At 39.2% G+C, this 25,893-nt stretch overlaps 1 protein-coding gene across 1 annotated transcript in view; it reads left to right on the forward strand.

Annotated features, from left to right (window-relative positions):
* The first annotated feature begins 2,847 nt into the window (after positions 1-2,847).
* Positions 2,848-25,893, forward strand: part of slc27a6 (solute carrier family 27 member 6) — a 30,797-nt gene continuing 7,751 nt past the window's right edge. Inside the window, exons 1-5 of the mRNA XM_035184178.2 lie at positions 2,848-3,427; positions 8,074-8,283; positions 9,500-9,658; positions 12,877-13,001; positions 16,051-16,245. Coding sequence (XP_035040069.1) covers positions 2,941-3,427; positions 8,074-8,283; positions 9,500-9,658; positions 12,877-13,001; positions 16,051-16,245 — 1,176 coding nt within the window. The 5' untranslated portion in view covers positions 2,848-2,940. The remainder of the gene's footprint in view (positions 3,428-8,073; positions 8,284-9,499; positions 9,659-12,876; positions 13,002-16,050; positions 16,246-25,893) is intronic.

Consider the following 25,893-nt stretch of genomic DNA (forward strand, 5'->3'; position numbering starts at 1 on the left):
GTGATATTGTTTTACATGTTTAACATTTCTTGCAGGTGTTCAGTTAAAAGATTAGGTGGTGTAATGAAATAGTGATAATGTAACATAGATGCATGTGGGGTGGCTGGTTGTGCTGGGCACCAGTCTAAAACAATCTTGCCAAAAGCTCAACATGAATCTCGTGAATTAGTGAATTTTAGTGAGACCATGACTACAAAAGTAAAGTTCATACATATTTCAAAGCATTGTAAACCAGGAAGATGGTTGTGCAGTACGACTGTCTCTCCATTCCTACATTATTTAAAATGCTATAATGTATCTTCTATGGGCTAAAGCAGGGGTGGGGGAAAGTTTTCTATCAAGTGCCATTTAAATTTTTATATTGAGGGCCATACTAAATTATTGTTTATTATTAACCGACTCCGATTAACACGCTCTCGATTCAATTTGATTCGATATCGATTTTAGTAAAGGATATTTCATTGTACAATACCAATGTTGCTTGGATATGTGTAACTGTGCAAGGAAACCTCGAACTCACTGTGGAAAATATTAAGGTAGGCCTGTCACAATAACAATAATAATTTTGTAGCTGTATTGTGATGATTGATGGTATTGTCATCATGTGTCTCCCTTTCTAAGAGCAATGAACTTAATTCTAAAGAATATCCAGTCTAACATTTGAATTAGAATTGAAAATATTAAAATATCCTAAATAGATAAAACACAAACACAACCAAAACAATGAAGAAAATGCTCTGTTAACAAATATAACTCTTGAATAAAAGTTATGTTCTGTATAACTTTCTCTAATAACTTTTGATGAGTGTAAAGTGAGTGTGTGGAGGGAGGATACACCACATTTACGATAGTTCCCTTGCTTGAAAAATCGGCCTCAGTTTAGGGCAAACACAAATCCTCATGTACAAAGTGGGAAAAAATTCAGTTTTCCACCTCAATGTAACTTTCTATACGTATATATGTACAGTATTATAAAGTCACTAGTGGATTAACAGCTTGTCAATTTTGATGGTGAAGGCTGTAACATGGCAACGGACAGAATACACTGTCTTATTAATGCATACTTAATTAAGTTGGAAAAGCAAGTAACATATGTATTTTACATACTTGTTGCTGTTAGTGCTGGCATTGTTGAATAGTTCTGTTAATTAATTCTAGTGATGTTAAGTTCTATATCTATATACATATTAGTTCAGTTTTTGTGTGACTTTAAAGATTTTTTTGTTCACCAACAGAACTAGTCTGTGTTTCTGCGGTTTTTTTCCCTTTGTGTTTTTTTGTCTATCCCCAGTTTGTCTCTCTCCTGGTCTGTGTTGTCCGTCTGGATGTGGTCATCTAGTTCTCTCCTACTGCCAATGTGTTTACCTGAGGCCCATCCACTACTCAACCCTGGCTCCTCATATGCTTCTGTTGAACAACAGTACAAACAAAACCACTTACACACACTAACATCTGGCTTCGCTCTGCAGTGGGACAGGGTGGAAGTAGCATTCCCAGGTCAAATGACTACACCCCCCCTCCAATATCTTATCTCTCCGGGAACTTTCTAAAAGGATGTCCCCATTTCATAGTTGCTGATATCTCATGTTAATAGATTACTAACACACTCAAACATTTGAGAACCGTGTTCAACTCTCATGAGAGAGACTTGGTTACATACACTAATAAAGGACTGATAAAGGATTATCTTATATTCTAAAACACACCTAAAGAATAACTTGATATAAACTATTGAACTTGATACTTGTTATCAAGTTTGTTATGTTATTATACAATAAAAAGAGAATAACAAGAGTTAAAACCTTAAATATAGGTGCAAGACCTCATACCAACATTTGATGGCCTCAATATGTCAGCGTAATGGTACAGAAGAAGCAAGTAAAAACGCCAGCAGAGCAATATGTGTGTGTTTGAAATGAATCCCATAGCATGTAATTAATATTTTAATCACTTGACAGCACTACTAGTAATATAACATTATTTTTGCAGGTTTGGTTTACATCACACAGGGATGAAAACATGCTTTCAGCCCTGACAAAGATTGCGTGTATGCGTGTGTGTGCGTGTGTGAGGTAGACCTGGAAGAAGAAACACAAATATGGTGTGAACACAGGCAGTCTGTTACCGTGTTTGTATTTGTTCTTTAGATATAAAGCAAATTAGCACACTTGATTGATTTGAACAAATAATAATCTAGAAAAAACAAAGACTTTACATTCAGGACGGTCCAAGGTCATTTCAGCACGATTGTGAGAGGATGGTGAAAGTGATTCCAGAGCCCTGCCTCCAACTCATCTCAACTCCTGTCACTTGTTTTCACTGCCAGAGATATTGTCAAGTTGCTTCATTAATTCACTTATACAGGAACTGTACTCAGGGGTTTCCCTTCAAAATAAAGCGCTCAGCACATTTGCCTGCTCCGTGAGAGGAGCATGTAAGCTGATATGATCACATATTCAACAACATTGTGTTGCTGTGTATAGTCTTTTTTAAAAAGAATAAAGTATGTAATGTTGGTATGACATTTTCACATAATACAAGAGGGGAGCAAACCGTGCACCTTCGAGGCTCATTTCAAAGTGTTTACAAAGCTAGTTTACATATTTCAAGTTCAACTTTACAGGTGTAAAGGTAATGTTATTGTAGCACATATGTGTAATTAAATGCTTTCTAATAAGAGAGTAGTAATGCTTAATTAATCATTATAACCAGTCCGACTGTAAATGGACGGTAATCCTACAGCTCTTTGGTTACAAATGACAATACTCTTTTATTTTGAAGGCGACACCTCTCATGTTCCAGCCTCAAGCTGTGTGTGTCACACACGCACACGCACACAAACACAAACGTATATCACCTGCAGCATGCAGCAGAGTGTGAGAGCACTCTTCTCCTCTGGTTGTCTTCAGCGGTCTTCATCGTGTCCTCACAGCCGCAGACATGTCTGTGTTTCTGGGATGGCTCTCGGCTCTGGCCATGGGTGTTGTCTCCGCTCATGTCCTGCTGAAAGTCTGCTTCCCGTACTTCTGGAGGGACCTGTTGTTCCTGATCAAGGTGATCAGGTGCGGAGCGCGGCTGGAGCTCTCTAAGTTCACCTGCAGCGTGCACACGGTCCTGGAGAGGTTCGTGCAGCAAGCGCAACGCGTCCCCAACAAGCCGTTCGTCATCTTCGAGGGAACCGTCCACACGTACCGAGACATCGAGCAGCGCAGCAACAGACTCGCCCATGTTTTCCTGGAGAGTGTCAACCTGAGGAAAGGAGACTGCGTTGCCTTGCTCATGGGCAACGAACCCGACTTCCTGTGCGTTTGGTTCGGGTTGGCGAAGGTCGGCTGCTCGGTGGCTTTCCTCAACACGAACATCAAGTCCAAGTCTCTGCTGCACTGCTTTAACTGCTGTGGAGCCAAAACTCTAATAGTTGGATCAGGTAAAGCTGTCACTTGTTCTGCTGTCACATCACTGAGGCACATGCTCCTATGGCTGCGTCTCTTCACCACTTATTTGAGGACAATTAGAAAATGATATCGACTATTAATTCTGCTCTGTATCCTGTCATGAGTAACATCTGGTCAAGTGTGTTTGTGAGTAGCTTCACATGCACATTGTGGGTTATGACATAATACGGAGAGAGCTGCTTATCCACCTCTGTACTGTAGGGTTCCTACATTCTTCTGGCTTCTTGACCTGTCAACATCTCAGTCACTTAGTGGGCTGCAGATATCATGAGTATGACTATGTCCCAATCACGTTTTGTCAGTCGGTATTTCTTCAATTCAAACGGGGACTATTTTCTCCACACAATAAAGACTTTAGGCTGGAATAAAAATGGGTTAAGTATTTTAAATTTCAATACAATAAGTTTGTTATGCAGAATGGTCCCTATTCAGTATTATATTGATAATAATAACCATTGTGCTGTAGCAAGAAAAAATGATCTACCACAACAATGAAATCTGACTGGAGGTGTGGGTTTTAAAAAACACTCATTTTCAGTTGGCTTTCACAAGAAGCATGTTCATAATGAGACCTGAGAAAGATCAAGAACTGTTGATTCACATGAAACTGGAAGGGGTTCCAAAGTAAACAGACTTTAAATATCCTGTAAACTGTCTGTTTATGAAGACAATTCACCTCTGTGCCTGAAGTCACTAGAGCTGTCAGATGAATTCAATTTTATTTGTATAGCGCCAAATCTTAATATACATAATCTCAAGGCACTTTCCATAGTAAGGTTGAGACTTTTTATTCAGAAAACTCCAGCTAAGTACAAGTACCTTAGAGCTTAATACATTTATATATGAAGTGAGTAAATATACTCTACTACTTTCCACCACTGATTTACAGCCAGTACACCTTCATTGGTCTTGATCTCAGTCCTGTGGATGTCAATGACTTTCAATCTAATTCCAGGATGTAAACATTGTGCTCATTGACATGGCAGCAAGTGGCATCTGCCACTTGTATTTAGACTTTAGACTTCTCTATGCATCCGAAGCCCGTTTTGTGAAGCAGGGATTGTTGGTAGCAAGGTAACTTAGGGTTTAACTATGGGGATTCATGGTTATAAAGAAAGTTCACTTCTTTAAATGGTAAATGGTTTTGTATTTATATGGCACTTTTCTAGTCTTGATGATCACTCAAAGCTCTTTACAGAACAGTTTTACATTCACCCATTCACACACACATTCATACAGTGCATCTATTAGCAGCACTTTGTTGTTCTATGAGGGGCAATTCAGGGTTTAGCATCTTGCCCAAGGACACTTCGGCATGCAGATGGGGAAGACTGGGGATCGACCTGCCGACCTTCAGGTTGGAGGACGACCACTCTACCCCTCAGCCACAGCCACAGCCTTTATGTGGTCAATATATATAATATTTTTATAAACAACAAATATTTTATTGAAATAATTCAAAAATAATTGAAAACTGCTAGGGAGAAAAAAAAGGCTTAATAGACAACCAAAAAAATACCAACACCAAATAGGAGGATTCAAATGTTACTTTATTACATTAAGCGAAAACTACTAAAATACCAAACCCTTAAATACTATAATCTCTTAAAACTATAAAAGTCAACCCAACTTAAGCAAAGGAAAAATAGGAGATGTGAGCTGAGGCCACATGTGGAGAGGCAGACTAACTGAGTGTCCAGGGTGCCACCAGCCACTCACTTCAGGTGTAACACAGCAAAGCGCAGCAACAATGGTGCATTCATATCCTGGTGCTCTCAGTCGTGGGGACCTCAAGCCGAGTGAAATTAAAAGCAATATAACCATAAGCAATATAACCATAAACTGTACAACCCAGTTGGTCAAATAGACAAAGATAGCAATTCAAACAAACTAGGGAAGAAAGTAACACACTGCCAAAAAGGAACAAAACCAATATTAAGAAAAGAACCAAGCAACAAAACAAACCAGCAGCAGGTGAAACACCTCTAGTGTGGGGCCTCGTGTCAGGACAACATGCAGGCTGTAACCATCACCACCAGCCACAGCCAAGGCAGGACAAGAAGCAGAGGAAGAACAAAGGCCCACAGGTGCCTTTATATAGCCTGGCTCTGATCAGGGGTTTGGCTGGAGGAGGAGTCAAGGCTGGGGACACACTGGGGACACTTCCCCACCACACATGGTAACTAACCTAACCTGCTCTTGGGCTGAATGACTTCAGAGGATCAGACCAAAACCTGTCGACATCTGAACAATCCGATTACTGGACAACCAGACAAATAGAGTTTTCAATAAAGGGACAAATGATAAAGAGCAATAGATATTTTTTCTCAAGTCCAGGTGCCTGTATTTTTATATTTTACTGTTCCAGACTTTCCATGTGTCAACAGGGGACAGTTTATCGCACACTAAATATGCATAATAACTGTGCATACAAATGTGTACAAAAAGAAAAATGATCTGGTCTGTGAAGCTGAAGTAAAAAATCTAAACGGAAGACATTAATATATATTATCCCCTATTTATTAGCCGAAGACACGCCAGTGTGTTCAAATTGCTTGGGTTTTGTGAAACATGCGCTTGTGAGTACTCCAAAGTAAGTTCCAACCACGTTGGTATCTTATTTTTTATTTCTAGATCTTGTCATAAACATTTGTGACCATTCTGATTTCTCCAACAAGTCCCTTGTTGTGCCGAGCAAAGTTTTGCAAAGCAGAGTGAAAACTGCCCCTAAACACACAAGGCGAAGCGAAAGGGGACAGAAGCCTCTTTTTCCAACAATTTGGAACAGCTTCCGCTCGTGTTAGGAAACCTAATTTGAACCGTTAGGAGCATTTCAACCAAAGAGAATTGATTTGAAAGTTGAAATGTTGATTGCAGCTTAAAGCAAAAAATAGTGAATGTGTGAATCAATGGGCATTTCATATTCTATTAGTTAGTTATAAAACTACAGTTAATTCAGTTTCTATTGCTGACTAATTATAATTATTCATACTGTTCCAACACAGCTTTACATACAGATTGAGGATGCTTTAACCATTTTGTGGGTTTTGTGAGACTTACTCTATAAAACATTATAGTGTTGTAATATTTAATACATTATTGTACTTTTTATATATGCTAAACACCTATTAAATAACATATAGTTTAAAAGTGCACCCCTTGATTTTGTTGTAATTGTCCAATAATGAACCCCGACTGCTAAGTGTCCTACCAGGTCACTGTTCTGAAACGGTGAACTGTGTGGAGCCTCGGTGAGGGATGGAACTTAGTGCTCAATGTGGAAGTGATCTCTGAAAACTGCCAAATCTGCTACAAATGAAAAAAAAATGAAAAAAAGAATGCATTATATTCTCCATCCATTTTAATCATACACCAATATAAATTTCGTTAAACCACATTCAGCTTCCCCCATGTTTTACTGCAAGAATCCTGCTGCTACAGTTAATAGGATTCACCATGCTGCAGCCATGTGACAGGATGACAGATCATTGCTCAACCAAACAAGCATGATGTTTGTCAGAGACGCTGTCCTCACCCCCACCCCAGTGCAACAGGAGAGTGGATTCATGGAATCGCTGGAAAAGTCAGACACTGATGAGAGTACTGTCCACAGAATATTGTATTGATATTGAATACACTTACTCTCACTTGCCCACACACATGATATACAGTGTATACACAGGTATTTACATACCTGATGTCATGTATTTTACAAAGTAATCCAAAATACGACACATATCTAAAATATATGACGTGCTCTACAGGATAGGTATTAACATATTAACATAGGTATTAACATATTGGCTAATATACAGCACTGTGCAGAAATTTTAGGCACTTTAAAGTAAAGATGCTTTTAAAGGTAATGGCATGAATAGTTTTTTGGATTATTCATTATTATCATGGTCAGTGAACTGCAAGTACAGTAAACAGAACAGACCTATATTAAATCAACATTGAGCAAAACATTACCGGTTGTCTTTGTTACACTTCAGCTCAGATCAAGGCACTTGGCAGGCAGGTCGCTCCACACATGCTGGAGAACTTGTCACTGTTGTGGAGGTGGTTTCTAATGGATACGATTCCAAACATCCAAAGTGCCCAAGACTTGCTCTGTGCTGTATTATATGAACTAAGGTCAGTTTATGTGAAAAACTAGAGTATTCTGGATCAAAGTTATGACATACAATGCATAATTGTTTGTGCTTATTGGCAGAATGCATTTAATTCATTCTGTTCAAAGGTCAATTTCATTGCATTTTAATTTTCCAAAGAAAAGATCTCTAAAAACATCTCTTTCAGCGACAAATCAGTTTTTCTTCTTTCCTCTGACAGTCGTTATCATGCAGTGTTGCTTGAACACGTGAAAGATACTTGCACAGTCCATAAATCTCTTCAATCACTTCTTGCAGAGTCACTGTGAAACATGTACTTTGTACTTCTAAAAGAACTTCCTATTTGCTCTGATGCCTCTAGAACACATTCAAAAAAACACATTTGTTCACGACATACTCACAATTTCAACTTTAGGATTGAAGGAAGTAGGAAGCGAGGCAGGCTGAGAAGAGGAATTATTACAAACCATTCCAAGTAACCTTTGACCGTCTCCATCCCCTAGAACTGGTGGAATGTTTGGATGGCATCCTAACCAGCCTGCTGGAGGACAACATCCAGGTGTGGGCCATGGGGAGCCACAGTGAGCACACACAGGTACACAGTCTGTTGGATAAAGTTGCTGCTGCCTCTGAACAGCCGGTACCAGCTGTGCTACATGCCACCACCTCTCTCAAATCCCCCACCCTGTACATCTTCACCTCTGGAACAACTGGTGAGTTTTTTGAACAGGCCAGTGGGGATAGACATTTGACATCACAGTGCTATCATTTCAGTTCATGCAGCTGATATTAGTGATAATGACACATGCAGTGCTTGCAGTGCAATGTAACATCAATGTGTAATGTTAATATGTCTGAGTTCTTGTATTAATTTAGTTTCATTATTTCGTTTTGCAACTGCATCAGTGATACATCATTACATTACATTATGGATCTTGTTTTTTTTTTTAATCAGAAGTAACTGCTGCAAGGTTCAATGACAGTTTAATAGGCACTGGTGCATCATGGGTGAACATTAGACTTCACTTGTTATTCGAGGAAAAATCTCATGACAAGGAGAAAGTTTAAATGGAAGAAATTTTGAAAAAACTAGTAGAGAGCAGCCAACTCTGCCAGACTGAGCAAACAGGGAGCAGGGTCTCGGTAACAAAGGTGACCAAATCTGGCTGAACTGCAGAGGTGCTGTGTGCACAAGAGTACTGGTTGTTCCATTTAAAAATCATGGAGGACACCAAGGCTCTTGTGAACCTTAAATGCAGCCTAAATATGTTGTAGTAGTCTGCAGGCAGCTCCCTCAACCTCATGTCTTGGTTTTTTGCTCCGATAGACTTTGTCAGTTGTAGAACCTGATCTAGAACGTGTGTTTCTTTCCAAATCTTATCCAGTCAGATGAATTTACCACAGGTGGACTCCAACCAAGGTGTAGAAACATCTCAGTAATGATCAAGACAAAAGAGAGACACCTGAGCTATTATTAAGTATCAGACCCATGAAACTTAGCTCAGATTAGGAGGATGGAAATATTGTTTCCATGTATTTTCTAATATGATCACTCCTCACTCTTGTAGAAATGTTTTGCTTGTTAGGCTACGTCATACAGTAAAAGGAATTGTATCTTTTGGAACAGGACAGATTTTTGCATACTTCCATTCTAAAGGAAACCTTCCTTGTTGCAGACAGGTCACAATAATATATTGTTTTAAGCGGAGACAATCAGATCCATTTTGGATGGGATCATTAGCTTTGGGTATTACAAAATTGTGATAAAGTTGCTAGTTTCTGATAACAATCAGCCACAAAGGTAGTATCATAGAGGTGCATTTGCTATTGAAATGCAGCACTGATATTGTCTTGAACCAAATGTTGTTTTTTTCTATGTCATGTATCATGTTATGTATCATGTCATGTATCATGTCTTCATTTCCACAGGTCTCCCGAAGGCTGCAGTGATCACTCATCTGCAGAGTTTGAAGGCAGCAGCAGGCTTTTGGGCATTTGGGATGACTGAAGATGATGTGGTGTATATTCCGCTGCCACTCTACCACAGTGCAGCTTCTTTGATCGGTATAGGAGGAACCATAGAGCTGGGTAAGATTCAGAGTTTCTTCATGACCCTACATCTTATCTTAATTCTCTGTATTCACTGTATGTGTTGATCATTTATGTCATAATGTCAGATGAAATCTAGCAAACCATTATGTAGATCCTGTGTTTTAGTACTCAGGTCCAGGTGCCGGTATTACAAAGCATGTTCAACATACCCAGGATAGGTTGTTGTTATTATCTGGCTTCACTGAACCCCACATTGGTTCGTCCTGGATAACCTGTACTACAAAGCAAGTTCTTTAGTATGTGGTGCATCAGAAACCTTTCCTGGATTTACAGTCTACGAGTTAGACAGCAAAGAACAGCTAGATGTGGCATGAAGGTGAAGATCAGAGATCGGCAGATGCATATAGCCTTTGATTAATATTATGGAATTAATTGATTATTCCACCAGATATTGTCACCAGATTTGCATAGATTTTATATTTGAAATTGCATTTAAGAAATGTTTTAATGCACATGAAAAACAAAGCAAATGATAACAAGTTGTTCATGATCTATAGTGTCATCTGAATGTGAATAAAAATGTATTATTATAGAGTTAAATCAGGAGACAAAGTCAGAAATGGTCTTCCTGTGAAGCAGATGAAATGTTACTTTTTTCTAAGCCCCAGCAATTTGTAGTCAGGACTGCTCACAGAGTCCAGTGTCCAGTGTCCACTAAACTATGTGACCCCTTTGAGGACCCGCTGTTTCACTTCAACTAGCAGCTTAATTAGACACGTTGGGCAGGAAGTGAACACTGGAGACTATTATGACGATTATCAGTCAGTTGTGCTGTTGATAAAGTTTTTGCACTCTGAATTTCTGTTCCCACTGCTACGTTGGCAGTTCGATGTCCCTCACTGGAAAAGACCAACATCCAATCAAGCTGTGCTAACAAACCTTTGGCCAGTGAACTGACAGCTTTATGTTATATAATAAACATGACAAACCTTGTACACATTATCACATTTAGCCTGTAGAAAACACCCCAGACACATTTGAGATCACTCAGATCCCATTCTGAGGTGGTCTGGGTCCCATTCGTAGGGTGAACACAAATGTCTCCTGGGCCAAGTTCAGAGACGCCCTAATAAGCTGACGTCCTCTAACCAGCTAGGTGCATAATGATCATCAACATCAGTGCTATATCAGAAATATTGAGTCATTTGTGGCCACAATATTAACATCAACTCTCGTCAAAGCTCCGCCCACATGAACAAGCACTTTTCCATGACTCGCTAACTCCTGGCTATTGTCCCTGCTTCAGTGGTGTATTTCGTCATGTGCGGTGAGAGCACGGACACGGTGCACGTAGGCAGGTAGGTCTAATCATCTAATCAGCTTTTTTTTTTCCAGATGTCTATTTATTGATGGCTATCGCAACGTGAGGAGGATTTTCACAACTAAGATAAAAAGTGTTTCAGAAACAAATGACCAACCCTCCCTTTAATTTACTCAGCTCCTCCCTGGGTCCACTCTCTCTCTATTTGACAATGGACTCATCTGTATAGTCAGACTGAATAAAACAACATCATTTGTTTATTGGTGAACAGAAATGATGTGTGTAGGTATTTGCCTTTAGAGCAGAGGAGTGAGATCTGATCACAAGTGGTCACAAGGTTTCCATTCAGGAGACATTCTTGCCAGATGTGAACAGACTAAACTTACAGCAGTCCACTTGCCATTGGATCTTTAAGGACAGATGTTAATAGCAGGTCTGAACAGCACATCGGCTCTCCACATGGGGCCAAGCTTCCCCACCTGTAGGGGGGGGGGAAGGGGGTAGCACAAATCCAAACTTGAAGTGATATCTGCTTTAGGTTTGACATTTAATCCATGTGACAGATTCAAGTGGAACTTCAAGTGTAGAGCTGCATGTCGGGCATTGCTGCTAAATAGCTGACATACGCTTGAAATTGTCTGAATTTTAAAATCATTCTACTCACACGTGTAATGTATGTTAGAGCAGTGAATGATCTGTAAATGTTCCTCTTGCGTACCTATTGTGACGCGACTCCACTGTATGGAGGACTGTGGAATGAGGGGGAAATATTAGCTGTGGTGAATATGAGATGTCACCATCTGGAGTGAGCACAGACAAATATTAACATATTTCAACTGACGCACTAAACTATCATTGATATTCAATGTCCCAGTCAACAACCAGTCTGACAGAGCTTAAATATGATGGTTACACAATTGTTCCTGCTCTCTCTCACTTTTCCACCCACCTCTCTTCCCCATTCTTCTCTGCTCAGCCTCAGGGTAGATATTGAGTCTGGTTCTTGCGGTTTCTTCCTGTTAAAAAGCACAGGCGTCCGTGCTGCTTGTTGTAAGAACTGTTGGGTTTCTCTATAAAATTGTAAGGTCTCAACCTTACTATGCAGAGTTCCTTGAGATAATGTATGTGGAAATTTGGTTTTTTGTAGGTCAGTATATGGGTTCTATCTCAGATGATGTTATTTTATTAAATCCAGGAAGCTTAAACTGTATTCAGCTTTGTGTGTTATTTTCCGAAATTTTCCAAATTCTTACATGTCACTATGTATTAGTTAAATAAATACAAACAAGTGTTGGTCCAGCCACACCATTCTGCAGCACTGACACAGAGGTGTGGAGGTGTGGTTATACGGGACACTTGGTACTGAGTGTGGAGGAATCTGGTTGCTGTCTTGCATCTTTATGGTGGGTTACAGTAACCAGGTTGCATGTGCATGTAAATCCATTCTTTAATTACCCAAGTAACTTGGTTCTTGAGTTTTAACATGTTTACCTAAATACATGTAAAGGCATTTGACGACATCAGGCCATTTCCCTGCCTGTTGTGCGGTCAGTTGTAGCATACAAAGAGTTGTGCGGTTGGACACGTTCGGATGACACTTAATAAAATGGAGTTTGTTTGAAACATGCTATGATATTAAGTCTGCTTTGATATATTTGGCCCTCCTGCACATAAATATCGTGTCGGGACAGCTGGGAAACAGGGATTTAAGGATGTATAAACCTGCATAGTAGCAAAATGCAGCACCACTTGTTCAAGTACATTAGATACCTTTATCATCAAAACAGTTCAAATATACAGTACATGGAAATTAGACACCATGTTTATATAAATAAAATTATGAAGTAGATTTTCCTAGTGTTGAAAATCTTGAATATGAGAATTTAATCCCAAATTCTGAAATTGAAAGACATTGTTGTGTTTTGTACTGCAGGTGCAACCTGTGTCTTGAAGAAGAAGTTCTCAGCCTCCCAGTTCTGGAATGACTGTAGAAAACATAATGTGACTGCTTTCCAGTATATTGGTGAACTCTGCAGATACCTCTGCAACCAGCCTAAGGTAATCTCCTGTTACTGACTGAAAGTATACAAACGCACACACATCCAAACTTGATAAACACCAGGTGCTGAACAGAATTGATTAAAATCATAAGACAAAAATGTGTGCACACCAGTTGATTCTTCTGTGACTTATTTACCTCCCTACCTGGGAAGACATCTCATCCTCTCATCTTCTGTTTGGCTTCTAGCAGTGATCCTCTTGTGAAAAAAATAATAATATGTCGGTCTCTGGACATACTGACGGCAATAAATATGTTCCGGATACATTTTAGATACATTTTAGAATCATTTTAGCGATGAACTAAACTTTGTCAATTTAATAAAACAATTACATACATAGTCGCACTCGACTTGTGAATCATTCAAGTAACTTTGTGTACAACTGTAGCAGAAAGATAAGCAGGGTCTTTGTTTCATTGTTTGCATCTTCCCACTGGACACATAGACATGCACACACACAGTGTGAGGTCAGAGCTCATCCTTTCATGAAGCTGGACTCAAAGTCCTCTTTGTCCCCTCTCCCTCTGTTATTTGGCTGTCTGGGTGGAAAGCCTGCCATGAATGTCCTCGCCAGTGACTGAAAATTAAAGATGTGGACACGTACAGCACATACGCACCCTTTCACAAGCTCAATGTGTGCACACAAGCATGTTTACTAATGACTGCTTGCATACAATCATTGTGCACTGTGATCAACGTGCAAATTGGCCAGCAGGCACATACCCATTTTCTGCAGGTTTGTCCAAAAGTAGATGTTACTCAGGCATTCATTGGCCAAAAATAAACTGTATGATAATAATTAATAGTATAATCTTAATTTTACTGTATATGTGTAAGTATAGAAACTTCAAGTGTTAATTTAGTCATGCTTCCTAAGATTCTATGAAATTCAACCCAATACCTAGTACTATTTATGTATTTTTCTGCAATAACACTTCAATGTGTTTGCATTGTCTAATTAACTTTCTGTTAAGTAGTTTTCATAGTTACTGGTGGAGTCAGCCTTTCCCCTACAGCAGGCCAAAACTGGCCCCACAGCAATATTATTTAGCCAGTCAGACACAAACATTCACAGGTGTTAACCTCTGTCATGGTGGCAACATTTATAGAATCATCTCCTCTATAGCAATTCTATCCTTATTTTTAATGCTGCAAAATTTTAGTTTTTAATCTGAAAAGTTGTGGACTTTGGTCTGAACATTGTGTTGCTTGCTTAACAGACCTTGCTGTTAAAGCACACCGTCTTTATATTCATGAAGTCAGGTAGGATGAACGTTAAAGTTTTCAAACTGTAATCTACACACCACATCCAACACATTAACAATAAAAAAAAAATCAGTTTTTTAAGCTATATATGAGGAGGGGGTCACTAATACCAAGGAATAATTCTGAAGTAGGCTATGTCAAATAATTAGTAGAATAATTAGGCTCCAGAGAGTATCATAGAAGCAGTAAAGTCATTCTTAAAATTATAATACAACTTTATTATTTATAATATGGAAAGGGGAGATAAAACGTTCATGACTCAGAGAGCTGCATCTACAGGCACATGAGATTCACACGAAATGTACTGCATATTGTGGATAGCAAAAGCAGCTGCATATGGCCATCATGTCTTCCACTAAATGTCAGCTGTCATTGTCAGCTGTATTCTATAGTTCCCCCTAACAAAGAAGGCAGTGAATCCTCTGAGCTTCCAGTTTGTCTGGCGCTGTAGGCAAAGAGATACCAGTTCTTCTTCTTTTGAGTATCTCAGAGTAGCTGGACCCTCGGCTGGACTAGATTACCAGCCGAGGCCCCAGACCCTGAGGAGCTCCACAGGCCCCATGCTGATTGTGTTTCTGTTGGTTTGTGGTCTTTCAGGTTTAAGTTTGTTAATTAATATGTAACATCATTCAAATATATTTTTTTTACATAAGCAAATATTTAACTGACTCAAATTCCACAAAAATCTAAGACAGTAATAACTAAACGCCCTCTTTTAAACTAACTGCTTAAAAATATATTTATTGATATGAAAACACATTCATAGTCTTATTAATAAGGTACATAAATGATAAATGGACTGTATTTAGCCCTTTTCCAGTCTTATCGACCACTCAAAGTGAAATTACCTGTTCACGCACACATTCTATATGCACAATCTTTCTATCACACACAATTCATACTCTGTTAGCTGTCAGGGGCTCTTTGGGGGTTCAGTATCTTACCCAAGGTAACGTCAATATGCTGAATGGAGGAGCCGGGGATTGAACCAACGAACTTGGTTAGTTGACAACCCTATCTACCTCCTGAGCCACAGCCTCCCACGGAGGAATAGAAAATAATACATAATTAAAAGCAGTGTTAGGGCAATGCTTAGCCTGTGTGCGCACTACAGTGTTTACCATTAATTTCTACACAGCTAGCCTAAGTTTCTTAATATGTTGTCTCTCCCTTCCTCTCTATCTCACATACACACTCAAACACAATGATCTGACCATCTTACCATACTGACCATCGGCAGAGTCTGGAGAAATCCCGCCCATGTTGATGGCCTGTTAAAATCCATACTTATCTATGTGGATTTGTAAAACAAATTTAAAAAAAGATGCACATTGTAAACATCACTTTTAACACCTAAGTCAAAGACAGAGGCAGTTATTTTATTTTCTTACCTTTCAGCAGCAGCGTTACAGTTGATTAGTTGACATACTTTAGCCCTGATTTGCCCTGACTTGACTCTTTCGAGCATCTTATATAATTCAGGCTTTGGTCCAATGTGTGTGTGTGTGTGTATGTGTGGTGAAAGACTGCTTTTGTTGCGACAGATTCCCTCTTGCACCCATTTGCTTCACACCAATTTGACCAAGTAGTTTTTTTTTTTGTTTAAAGGTTATATAAAGCTTGATTGAAAGCTCTTTTTCTCGTATATTCCAGTGTGTCTGCTTAAGAACACGAATAAACACAATCATAATTTCTAGCATTTACTCATTATTGAGAAATTCTCACTTTTCCCTTGTCAGATCTGTTTTGCTAATGTCTCTACGTCTTTCTCACTTCATCAGACAGAGGTAGATAAAGTTCACAAGGTGCGGATGGGAGTTGGGAACGGCTTGCGGCAGGACGTCTGGCGGGAGTTCCAGAGTCGCTTTGGAAACGTTAAAATGTGCGAGGTGTATGGCTCCACTGAGGGAAACCTGTGTTTCATGAACCATATCGGCAAGATTGGAACTGTGGGCCGGTCCAACTTCCTCTACAGGGTGAGTGATGGGCAACATTGCAAACGTCATAGAACACAGGGTTTTTTCAGGTGTGAAGTAATTAGATATCTCAAATCTTTTCAGTAGCAGTGAAAGTAAATGAAGCCTTGAAAGTTCATGCTAACAATTCCTACAATCCCTCTATATATACAAAGACAGTGTTGGAACACACTGATACCCCCCCCTACCCGAGGTTGTCATCCATCTGCGGCCCACAAATTGCCCCTCAGATAGCATCCCCTCTCATCTTCCTAAGGAAGTCTTTGACACTGTTAGCCCATGTATTCTGTCACTGATAAACACCTGTCTTCCCTCTGGTAGTGTCCCAGCTGCCTTTAAACATGCTGTTGTGCAGCCCTTGCTAAAGAAAGAAAATATTGATCCCTCAGTTCTCTCTAACTTCAGGTCCATTTCTAAAGTGCCTTTCTTGTCCAAAGTCCTAGAGAAGGTAGTTCTCATCCAGCTGCAAAAATTTCTAATTGACAATAATGCATATAAAAAGTTCCAGTCTGGTTTTACATCGCGTCATAGCACCAAAACAGCTATGTTAAGATTTTGTAACGATCTGATTTAAACTGTTGATTCGAGAGACTCTGCTGTCCTGGTGCTCTTAGACCTGACGGCTGCTTTCCACACCGTCGATCACACAATCCTGTTTTCACGTTTGGAGAACTCTGTAGGGATTAAAGGTGCAGCACTCAGCAGATGGTTTCAGTCATACTTAACAGATAGGAGTCTACCTGGGTGATAACTCCTCTAGGACGGCCCCACTTACATGTGGTGTCCCTCAAGGATCCGTTGTAGGCCCCATCCTATTCTCCTTATATATGCTGTGCCCCTAGCATTAAGTTTTGAAAAATACGATGTCTCTTTCCACTGCTTTGCAGATGATAATCAAATATACTTGCCCCTGAACCTTAAAACTAAGAGTTCACTGCAGCCCCTGTTTGACTGGCTAAATGTAGTAAAATCACGGATGAACCTAAACTTCCTCAAACTAAATGAAATTAAGACTGAGGTTATTGTGTTTTGGGAATTCTTATGCCTCTGCCGGAAAAATCCTTGAGAAAATTTCTTTGGTACAAATATTTAGTTGGACGGGTGAGGTATGAAGGGACAGATCAGTTCAGTGTGTTACTATGCTAATTAGTATTAAACAGCAAGGATAATGGAAATGTCATTATTGTTTGCTGTTATTTAGTCCTACATTTTAAATAACATACAAATAAAGCATTGAATCTTGAATAAAGTTCTGACCTGATTATGGTGCTAGAAAAAAATCACTCGCCTAGATCATCTATTTTAGCAAGAATCATGGCGCCGTGAATATTTTTTCAAAATGTTTCAAAAATATAGTAGAAACTGCAATCTTCCACATTTTTAGTAAAAATTGTACCTGCTGGTGTCACTACATCAAAGTAAGGGGCTCACCAAAGTCCTTAGGGTTCCTTCACAGGGTTTTGGGGATATTTGTACTAAATTCCATGGCAATGAAAGTCGTGAAATTTCAATAAAAGCCAACACTGTCAGTCTGTTGGTGATACCAAAGGAAAGGTTAGCATTGTGTAATTCAGCTGTAGCTGACTGTGAATGACAAATGTTGATCAGTTTTTATCAGTGTAGACCAAAGTAGTAGACTGACTCACCAGAGACTGACATTACCATATGTAGAGCCTTACCACTCAAATGATTACAAATACTCTTAATGTAAGGTAGGGCTGGGGCGACGTCGTATGGAAGGTGGCTCCACAGTCAAAGCATGGATTCACCTGAAGAGCAAGCTGAACCGAAAAAAATCGCCTATGATAATCTAGCATAGATCAATAATACCTTGGCCGCGGTCCGGAGCGGACCCAGAAGCCGTTCTATACAGACCTACACGCTGTTATCAGATTTTGACAGAGCATTTCTATTTTAACATGCGCAGCTTCTCTCGCATTTACGGTAGGCTTATTTTTAGTAGTTATATATTAAGCAAAAGAAGAAATGGGGAAACTCAAACTACATCTTTTTATTTATTTTTTCAAAAATTAGGCATTTTATTTTAAGATGACTATTTCAAAAGCTCTTTATTTTGTACTTGAAATGAGAAAAGAATATTTTATTATTAGAGTACACTTCAGTTCTATGTTAAAATTAATAATAAACATTGTTAAAATACTATTGAATTATACTTGCTTTATTTTATTTCTTAGTTAGTCAGTTTTTGACGTCATACAGACATTGATACAACTGCTAGGATACTTTAAGATAATTCTTTTGATAGACTGCTAAACTTGAATTTACACAGTGTTTTGATATTCCTCCAGAAAGTAACTTGAATTTTACTTTGGTTTTCATTTCTTTTGTTGTTGGACAGCTTAATGTAGATTTATATATTCATTTTACTTTAATGGAACAAGCTCTTGCACCAATTTAATTTTGGAGAGATTTTGTATGGGACTGTAAAAGGCTGACTAGCAGTTCAGACTGGGCTATTTTTTGTTGTGGAATAATGCCTTACAGTGCATACTTTGTTGTCAGATTTGTTTTTATTTAAGAGAAGATTATTAAATACATATAAATGACAAGTTTTTTGATAAATTCATTATTATATAATAATACAAAATATAGATTAATCAGTAGAAAAATAATCAATAGGTTCAGCTCTAATGTAAAGTATATCCTTGAAAGTGGTTTTAGAAGAGCTTTTGGTGATAAGGGCCTACACCAGTGTTGCTGTAAACAAAAACACATGATTTATGCAGCAGAATGTATACGTTACGTCCAGCCTCCTCCATGGTTTACCAAGACACTACCCCTGCGTGGATGTTCATGACATCTTCCTGTTGTTTGCAAGGCGTTCGACTTGGAGAATCTTCTGCTGCGTTTTTCATATGTGAACGGCAAAGTCCAAGAAAGTCTGGATCCAATTTTCCAGACATTTTCCAAAGTATGTTTCTAAAAACGGCTTGATTTGCAGAGCCCTGACAGTTCCCCCCCATGAGCATGCATAAGAAAAAATGTCCTTTTAAGAAGTTCACTTAAGGTCTAAACATACATTTCTCACCTAGTGTGTGAGTTAGTGTCTGCGTTAGGAAAGGGACATTTTAAATGGTTTGTATTTATATAGCACTTTTCTAGTCTTGATGACCACTCCAAGCGCTTTACAGTACAGTTTGCCATTCACCCACTCACACAGTGCACCTATTAGCAGCACTTTTTTGTTCTTTGAGGGGCAATTTGGGGTTCTGCATCTTGCCAAAGGACACTTCGGCATGCAGATGCGGAGGACTGGGGATCGAACAACCGCTCTACCCCTCAGCCACAGCCGCCCCAAATTGTGAAGGGGTGCTGTGTCTACAAGGCACTGGCTGTGTTTTTCCTCTAAAAGCATTTCAGTAATGTCTTATTGGCCGGCATAAGTTATGTGGGGTTATAGCGGGACGCTGAATATCTCCAGCTGCCATAACACCTAGGCTGACTGAGGAGAGCACACTACCACTGTGAGCTAGTGAAGGCTGTTTGCTCTGCCAGCCCCACCAGGAACACACTGTTAAAAACAGAGCTTCATCGACTGTTCTGTTCAGCCTGTTCTGGGAAACAACAGTGTTACAGAATTGACAGGGTTCATTTCAGAAGAGTGGGAGTCCATAGGCTACATACCAATACCTCTTCTGACACCCCCTTCCAACATAGAGGAGCAGCTAAAATGTCTTCCATTCCTGTTCTTAGCAGTATCACGATGAACAAATTGTAGTCAAGGCACACAGCTACTTGACTCCAGAGGTGCGTCAGCCACATACTGAGCCACTCAATCCTTATAATACACTAAACTTAGTTTTGTTTAAATATCAGCTCTGTTTTTGACAAGTCACTATTATTAAATTAAAAGAATAGTTCACCCAAAAATGATAATTCATGCATTATCTACTCACCCCTATGCCGATGGAGGGGTGGATGAAGTGTTTGAGTCCTCAAAACAGTTCTGCCAGGTAGCAGCCGAATCCAATACAACTGAAGATATTAGGGACCTATCTTCAGACGTAAACAAACAACAGATTCACATGTTATGCCTCCATACTGCTCCTTTGGTGTAATCCAATCAATCAATCAAATTTTATTTGTATAGCCCATATTCACAAATCACAGTTTGTCTCATAGGGCTTTAACAAGGTGTGACATCCTCTGCCCTTAACCCTCAACAAGAGGAAGGAAAAACTACTAAAAACCCTTTTAACAGGGTAAAAAGAAGGTAGAAACCTCAGAGAGAGCCACATGTGAGGGATCCCTCTCCCAGGACGGACAGAAGTGCAGTAGATGTCAAGTGTAAAGGAGAACATCACCAAGATAAGGGTTTTAGCAGCATTGATAAGAATAAACATTTTGAAGCATAACTGAAGGTCAATGAATTGATGGATTATTGTCAGTAATGGTCGAGGATCCGAGGAGAAATACTATATATCAAGCAGTCTTGCTACAATCATAGTCCATGGTCAGCAGCCAGCAAGATCATGATCCACCATCAAGATCGGATGCCATTATAGTCCACAGTCATTGTCCACTGCCGCCATTAGGATCCACCATCAGCTGCCACCTCGATCGTGGTCCACCACCACTATCAGATGCCAACATGATACAGGATCCGCCATTACGATCTCTGATACGCGATCCACAGATCATAATCCACGATGTGGCCCTGGATCTGCGGACGATAAGGCAAAGGGACTCCGGGGAAGAAGTCAAGTCAGTAACTTGTATTGATGAGATATTAATTTCTTTGATGTGATAAGGATTGAGAAGAGGAAGGAGAAGCTGGAAGGAGAAGCTCTGTGTGTCATGTGTCCCCCGACCTTCTAGACCTATAGCAGCATAACTAAGAGCAGGTCTAAGACAAGCCTGGACCGGTTCTAACTATAAGCTTTATCGTAAAGGAAGGTTTTAAGCCTACTCTTAAAACGTACAGATGGTGTCTGCCTCCCGAACTGAAAGTGGGAGATGATTCCACAGGAGAGGAGCTTGATAGCTGAAAGCTCTGGCTCCTACTCTACTTTTAGAGACTTTAGGGACGACAAGTAAGCCTGAATTCTGGGAGCTCTGGAAATGACCTCGTTTCGAGTCGAATGTTAATGTCGGGACTTGCAGATACTTGGATGAAACCACACAGGCCTAAAAGTCCACCAGAAGTGGCTAAACTAGTTGACGTCAGCATTTCTGACGGCCCCCGAATGCACCTCGTCGGAAAATATCAGCAGACACTGTTTACCCCTAAAACTCCCAACGTGTTTTGTGGACTCAGTCAACTCAACTCTATTTGAATAGCACTGTACAGACAACTCATCTTGTGTTTCCACAAAGTAGAGCAAAAGAAAAGAGACAAACACAAGATATATAGTTAACACTATAATGATTACAAAAAGACTAATGTGTAACAACTATGAGAGATGGGATTTTGGACAGAGGTATGTACACAATTTCTTTCAAACAGTAAGTATATAGTAGGATTTAAATGGAACAATTTTAAGTATTATCTGTAATGATTAGATAGTAAACCTATAGGTGTACTATTGAGTTACAGTCTACTATATATGCACAACGCACAGTAGACATGAATAATACGCAAATGCACATATATGTGTAGTGTGATCAAATCCTTTAAATACAAAACTTGGTTTTGTTTAAATATCAGGTTGCTGTAATGATTCAAGAAAGACCATAATTCTATATATTTAACTGAAAGTGAAAAAACAGTGCAGCCGCCCTTGTTGAAGCAGGTCCACCTGACTTCTATAGAGGGCGATCCCTTCTCTGACAATAATGCATGTACCTTATTCAGTGTTTTTGACAGACTGACACAACACTTAACACTTTGTTGTTACAATCCAACTTCTTTAATACTAGTCAGTCAAGGTTTAAACCACACTTGTCTGTTCAAGTGCTTCCCATGTTCACTTCCCAACCTCCCATATCTTTAACTGTGGTAGAAGCAATGTGCAAGACATGAATCTCTCCAGTGCACATGTTAAGCTGGGTATACTTTGGTGAATGGTGGGGGTTGGGCTAAACAGCTCAGATGAGATCTCCTGGGCCATGTATTATCCATGTTGTTCCCTCCTGTCCTCCATCAGCAGGAGGGGGGGTGTTGATAGTGACTCATTTGATTCATCCTGCAATATTGCGTTCCAAGGTTATGTTATTATGTCTTTATGTTTTATTACAGATTGTGATGATTATTCATTATTATTAATGGGTGTCATGTGTCAGCTTTAATCTCTGACCTCATCTGGGCTATTATTAGATCTGTCCCAGTGCCTTATAAAAGTGAAGTTATCAAACATTTAATTTCAGGACACATATCCTGTGTTAACAGGATTAAAAGATCTGGGTATTCTTAGATTAAGTTGTGGCAGTGTTCCTTAATAATAATCAATGCTCCCTAGTCACTGTTGTCACTGACGCAACACTTTGTAGTTTCTTGGTACAATCCAATTTCTTTAATGATTTTCAGTCTAGGTTTACAATGCACCACAGCACAGAGACAAAACAGAATTCCTTTGTGTGTCAAATATTGCATATTTGGTGTTTGGAAATCAATTCTGCGTTTGTTGAGCAGTAGATGCTATTCTGGAAAACTGGCTTGGACTACCTAGTGCTGTGTTTAACAGGTTCAAATATTTAGAAGATATAGGCACTTCTTTGTAACAGTTGTTACAAAGCTGATCCCAGTCAGGACAACAACGTTAATAGAATCACTTCCTGTTTGATGAATTTGAAAATCTCTCCAAACTAAAAGCACAACGTTCATGTTGTTTCTGCAATGCTTTGTATCGAGCCTAATTACAGAGCTTTTATTTTCAAAGGTTGTGAACTTGGGTCTGAAGATTGTGTCAATTGATTAACCAACCTCTGAAGTAGACAACATGCAATGTATGAAAAAGTAACAGCAGTTCAGTTAATAATTTAACCGTATATATAAACCATACACATGAACAGTAATAAATTAAACCCCGTTAAATTTCATGGACATTGACTATAACGTATTTAATGCAGATAAACCAGGTGGGATAAACACAAAGTTTTCTTACTTAACTCTGCATGATAGGCTGTTCAATTTTACATTTTTCTACAATAGTAAGATGTGTGTTATTGTTATGTGCTGAAACCAAAGATGTTTGGTGGAGAATGACAAAATGATTTTTTTGTTGTGGAGACAAAGCTGCCAGTCTGTTGAGAAAGATGACCACTAAAGTAGCTTTCCTGGAGCTGTCATAGGTATTAGCCTCACTAATGAAGAACTGAGTATAGCTGTTAATCTGAAAGAGGGGCTTCGTGTATTTAGCTTTAATCTCTGACCTCATCTGGGCTATTATTAGATCTGTCCCAGTGCCTTATAAAAGTGAAGTTATCAAACATTTAATTTCAGGACACATATCCTGTGTTAACAGGATTAAAAGCTCTGGGTATTCTTAGATTAAGTTGTGGCAGTGTTCCTTTGAGGAAAGCCTTCATTTATAGAATATGTGTTAGCCTTTATGCCTTTTTAATGATTATTAGGAAACCAATTTGTAAAAATAACAGATTATATTTTCTGATATGAAAAATCAGAGGTGTTCTTATGTGTATATGCGTGTACACAACTTAAAAGAGGGAGGAGGGATATACCTATAGGGATATATATACCTAAAAATAACCACAGCTGTGTGGGCATCTCATGGTTGCAACACTACAGTTAATCATGTTGCAATTTTGACCTGGTGTTTACTGTGCAAAGAGACTTTTGCGCTGGATAAAAGTGCTGTATCTGACTAAACAAATGTCCCTCTCCTTGTTGATCCATAACCCTCAAGCTTCATTCACACTTGTTTGCCAACAATTACACTAACAGTTGCTACAAACCAGAGAGAGACAGATCTCAAGGAGATTGTCAGAGTACATCAAATAAGATAGAGACATTACATTGGCAGCTGCAGTGAGTACAAGTAGTACTGTAGTCCACCAGGTCCTGATAAAACAAAAACGTGGCAAAACGTAAAAGTCGTGCACTGAAATTGTCGGCAACCTGTTCTTAAAATACCTTTGAATTAGAAAGAAGTGTGAGTGTTATGTTATTTGGTTGTAACTGCTGATTCATTAAAGAGGAGGCATCACTTTACTGATATAGATGGTCAAGGTATAGCTAGAATGAACTACTTCACATACTATTGAAGAGTACATCATGTTAGGGGAGCTCAAGTAAATATAGGGGGGTAAAAAGTAAAACATTTCTGTCTGAATAAAATAGTATAGCATGTATAGTGTAGTGTAGTGTAGTGTAGTAGGCTGTAAATAAAGATAGAGGGCAGATTTCCACCTCCTCCAATTGTACAAAAATCAAGCCAAAATCTCTCAGATAGGCCCACTGCCATCTTGTACTGCCAGAGTCTAGCCACAGTAGTGATAGTGGAGTAAAGGAGCTGTATCATAGGTCACCGTTAAGTGTGATTGACCAATCGCGTGTCACTTTTCAATCAATGATGTTTCACCCTGTTTTTTACAACATTAATAATGAAACTGCATATGTTAAGATGCACCCGCCCCAGGCTTCTCCTCTTCCTTCTCATCTTCTTTTTTTTTCTTTTTCCAGAGTATAAGAATGATCATCGTTGACTTCAGCTTCATTGTCACTTACATCAGGTTGAGAATGTTGTACCAATCCATTATTAGATGATGTTTTTTGTCCCGTTCATGGAAATTATATGTTTCCACAATGCATCTAATATTTTCTTGTGTTGCTGGACCATACTCCATTTCATCCTGACTCACTGGTGTGCCTTACTTTGAGTCGAGTCTGTACTCCATCAGGGCTCTGTCCATCATAAAACACTCTAACCCAGTGTGGGCCAAGCTTTATGGAGCGTGGTATGGGACTAGTTGGAGCCTCTTCAACATAAACAAAGCGATCTCCATTAGTGCAATTAGTAAGTTGTCCTTTATACCTTATCATACGTCTCATCACTCCTCCAGCTAACTTGCATCCAGCTTTAATCAGAAACTTTTGTACTGACCTCAAATGGTTTGGATGAACTTGCTGGATGAGACTGTGGTAGAACTCCTCCTCTCTGATAGGATTGGATATAGCCATTTCCTTTGTTAGGATTTCTCTCTCCATGACAAGGATTGGTAGAACAGTCACTTTGGACTTACTCTGCCCCACAACCTTACTCCAGGTACGATCCTTATCATTTACTGTGACACCAGAATTTGAATCACTAGTGTTGATGTTCTTGTTCGCAGCGGCCATCTTAGTGTTGTCCTTTTTGAGAAAAGTTAGTCCAATATTGAAGTGTTCTTTGATAAAATTATGGAAAATATTGCACTAGACACATTCACCTTTACTTATAGAATGTTCTGTCAGCTAAAACGTTATTGGATGGTTAATCCGCAATTAGATATTTGATGGATTATGCCCTGCACCAGGTCCTCCTGAAGATTTGGCTGCTCTCATGAGTGAATGATCAGTTTTCAGTGGTCAAAGGTAAAGGCCACAGTGACCTTAAATGAATCTGGAAAAAAAGATGATGTAGCAATATGAAGACAGAAACTGCACTGGTTGGGGGAGGCATAAAACCACAGTGCTGTAATTCTAGCTCTAAGCTAGGTATGGATTCAAACCCCCAAAATAGAAAAACT

The sequence above is a fragment of the Hippoglossus stenolepis genome, chromosome 18 (assembly GCF_022539355.2).
Source record: "Hippoglossus stenolepis isolate QCI-W04-F060 chromosome 18, HSTE1.2, whole genome shotgun sequence".
NCBI classification, from domain to species: Eukaryota; Metazoa; Chordata; class Actinopteri; order Pleuronectiformes; family Pleuronectidae; genus Hippoglossus; species Hippoglossus stenolepis.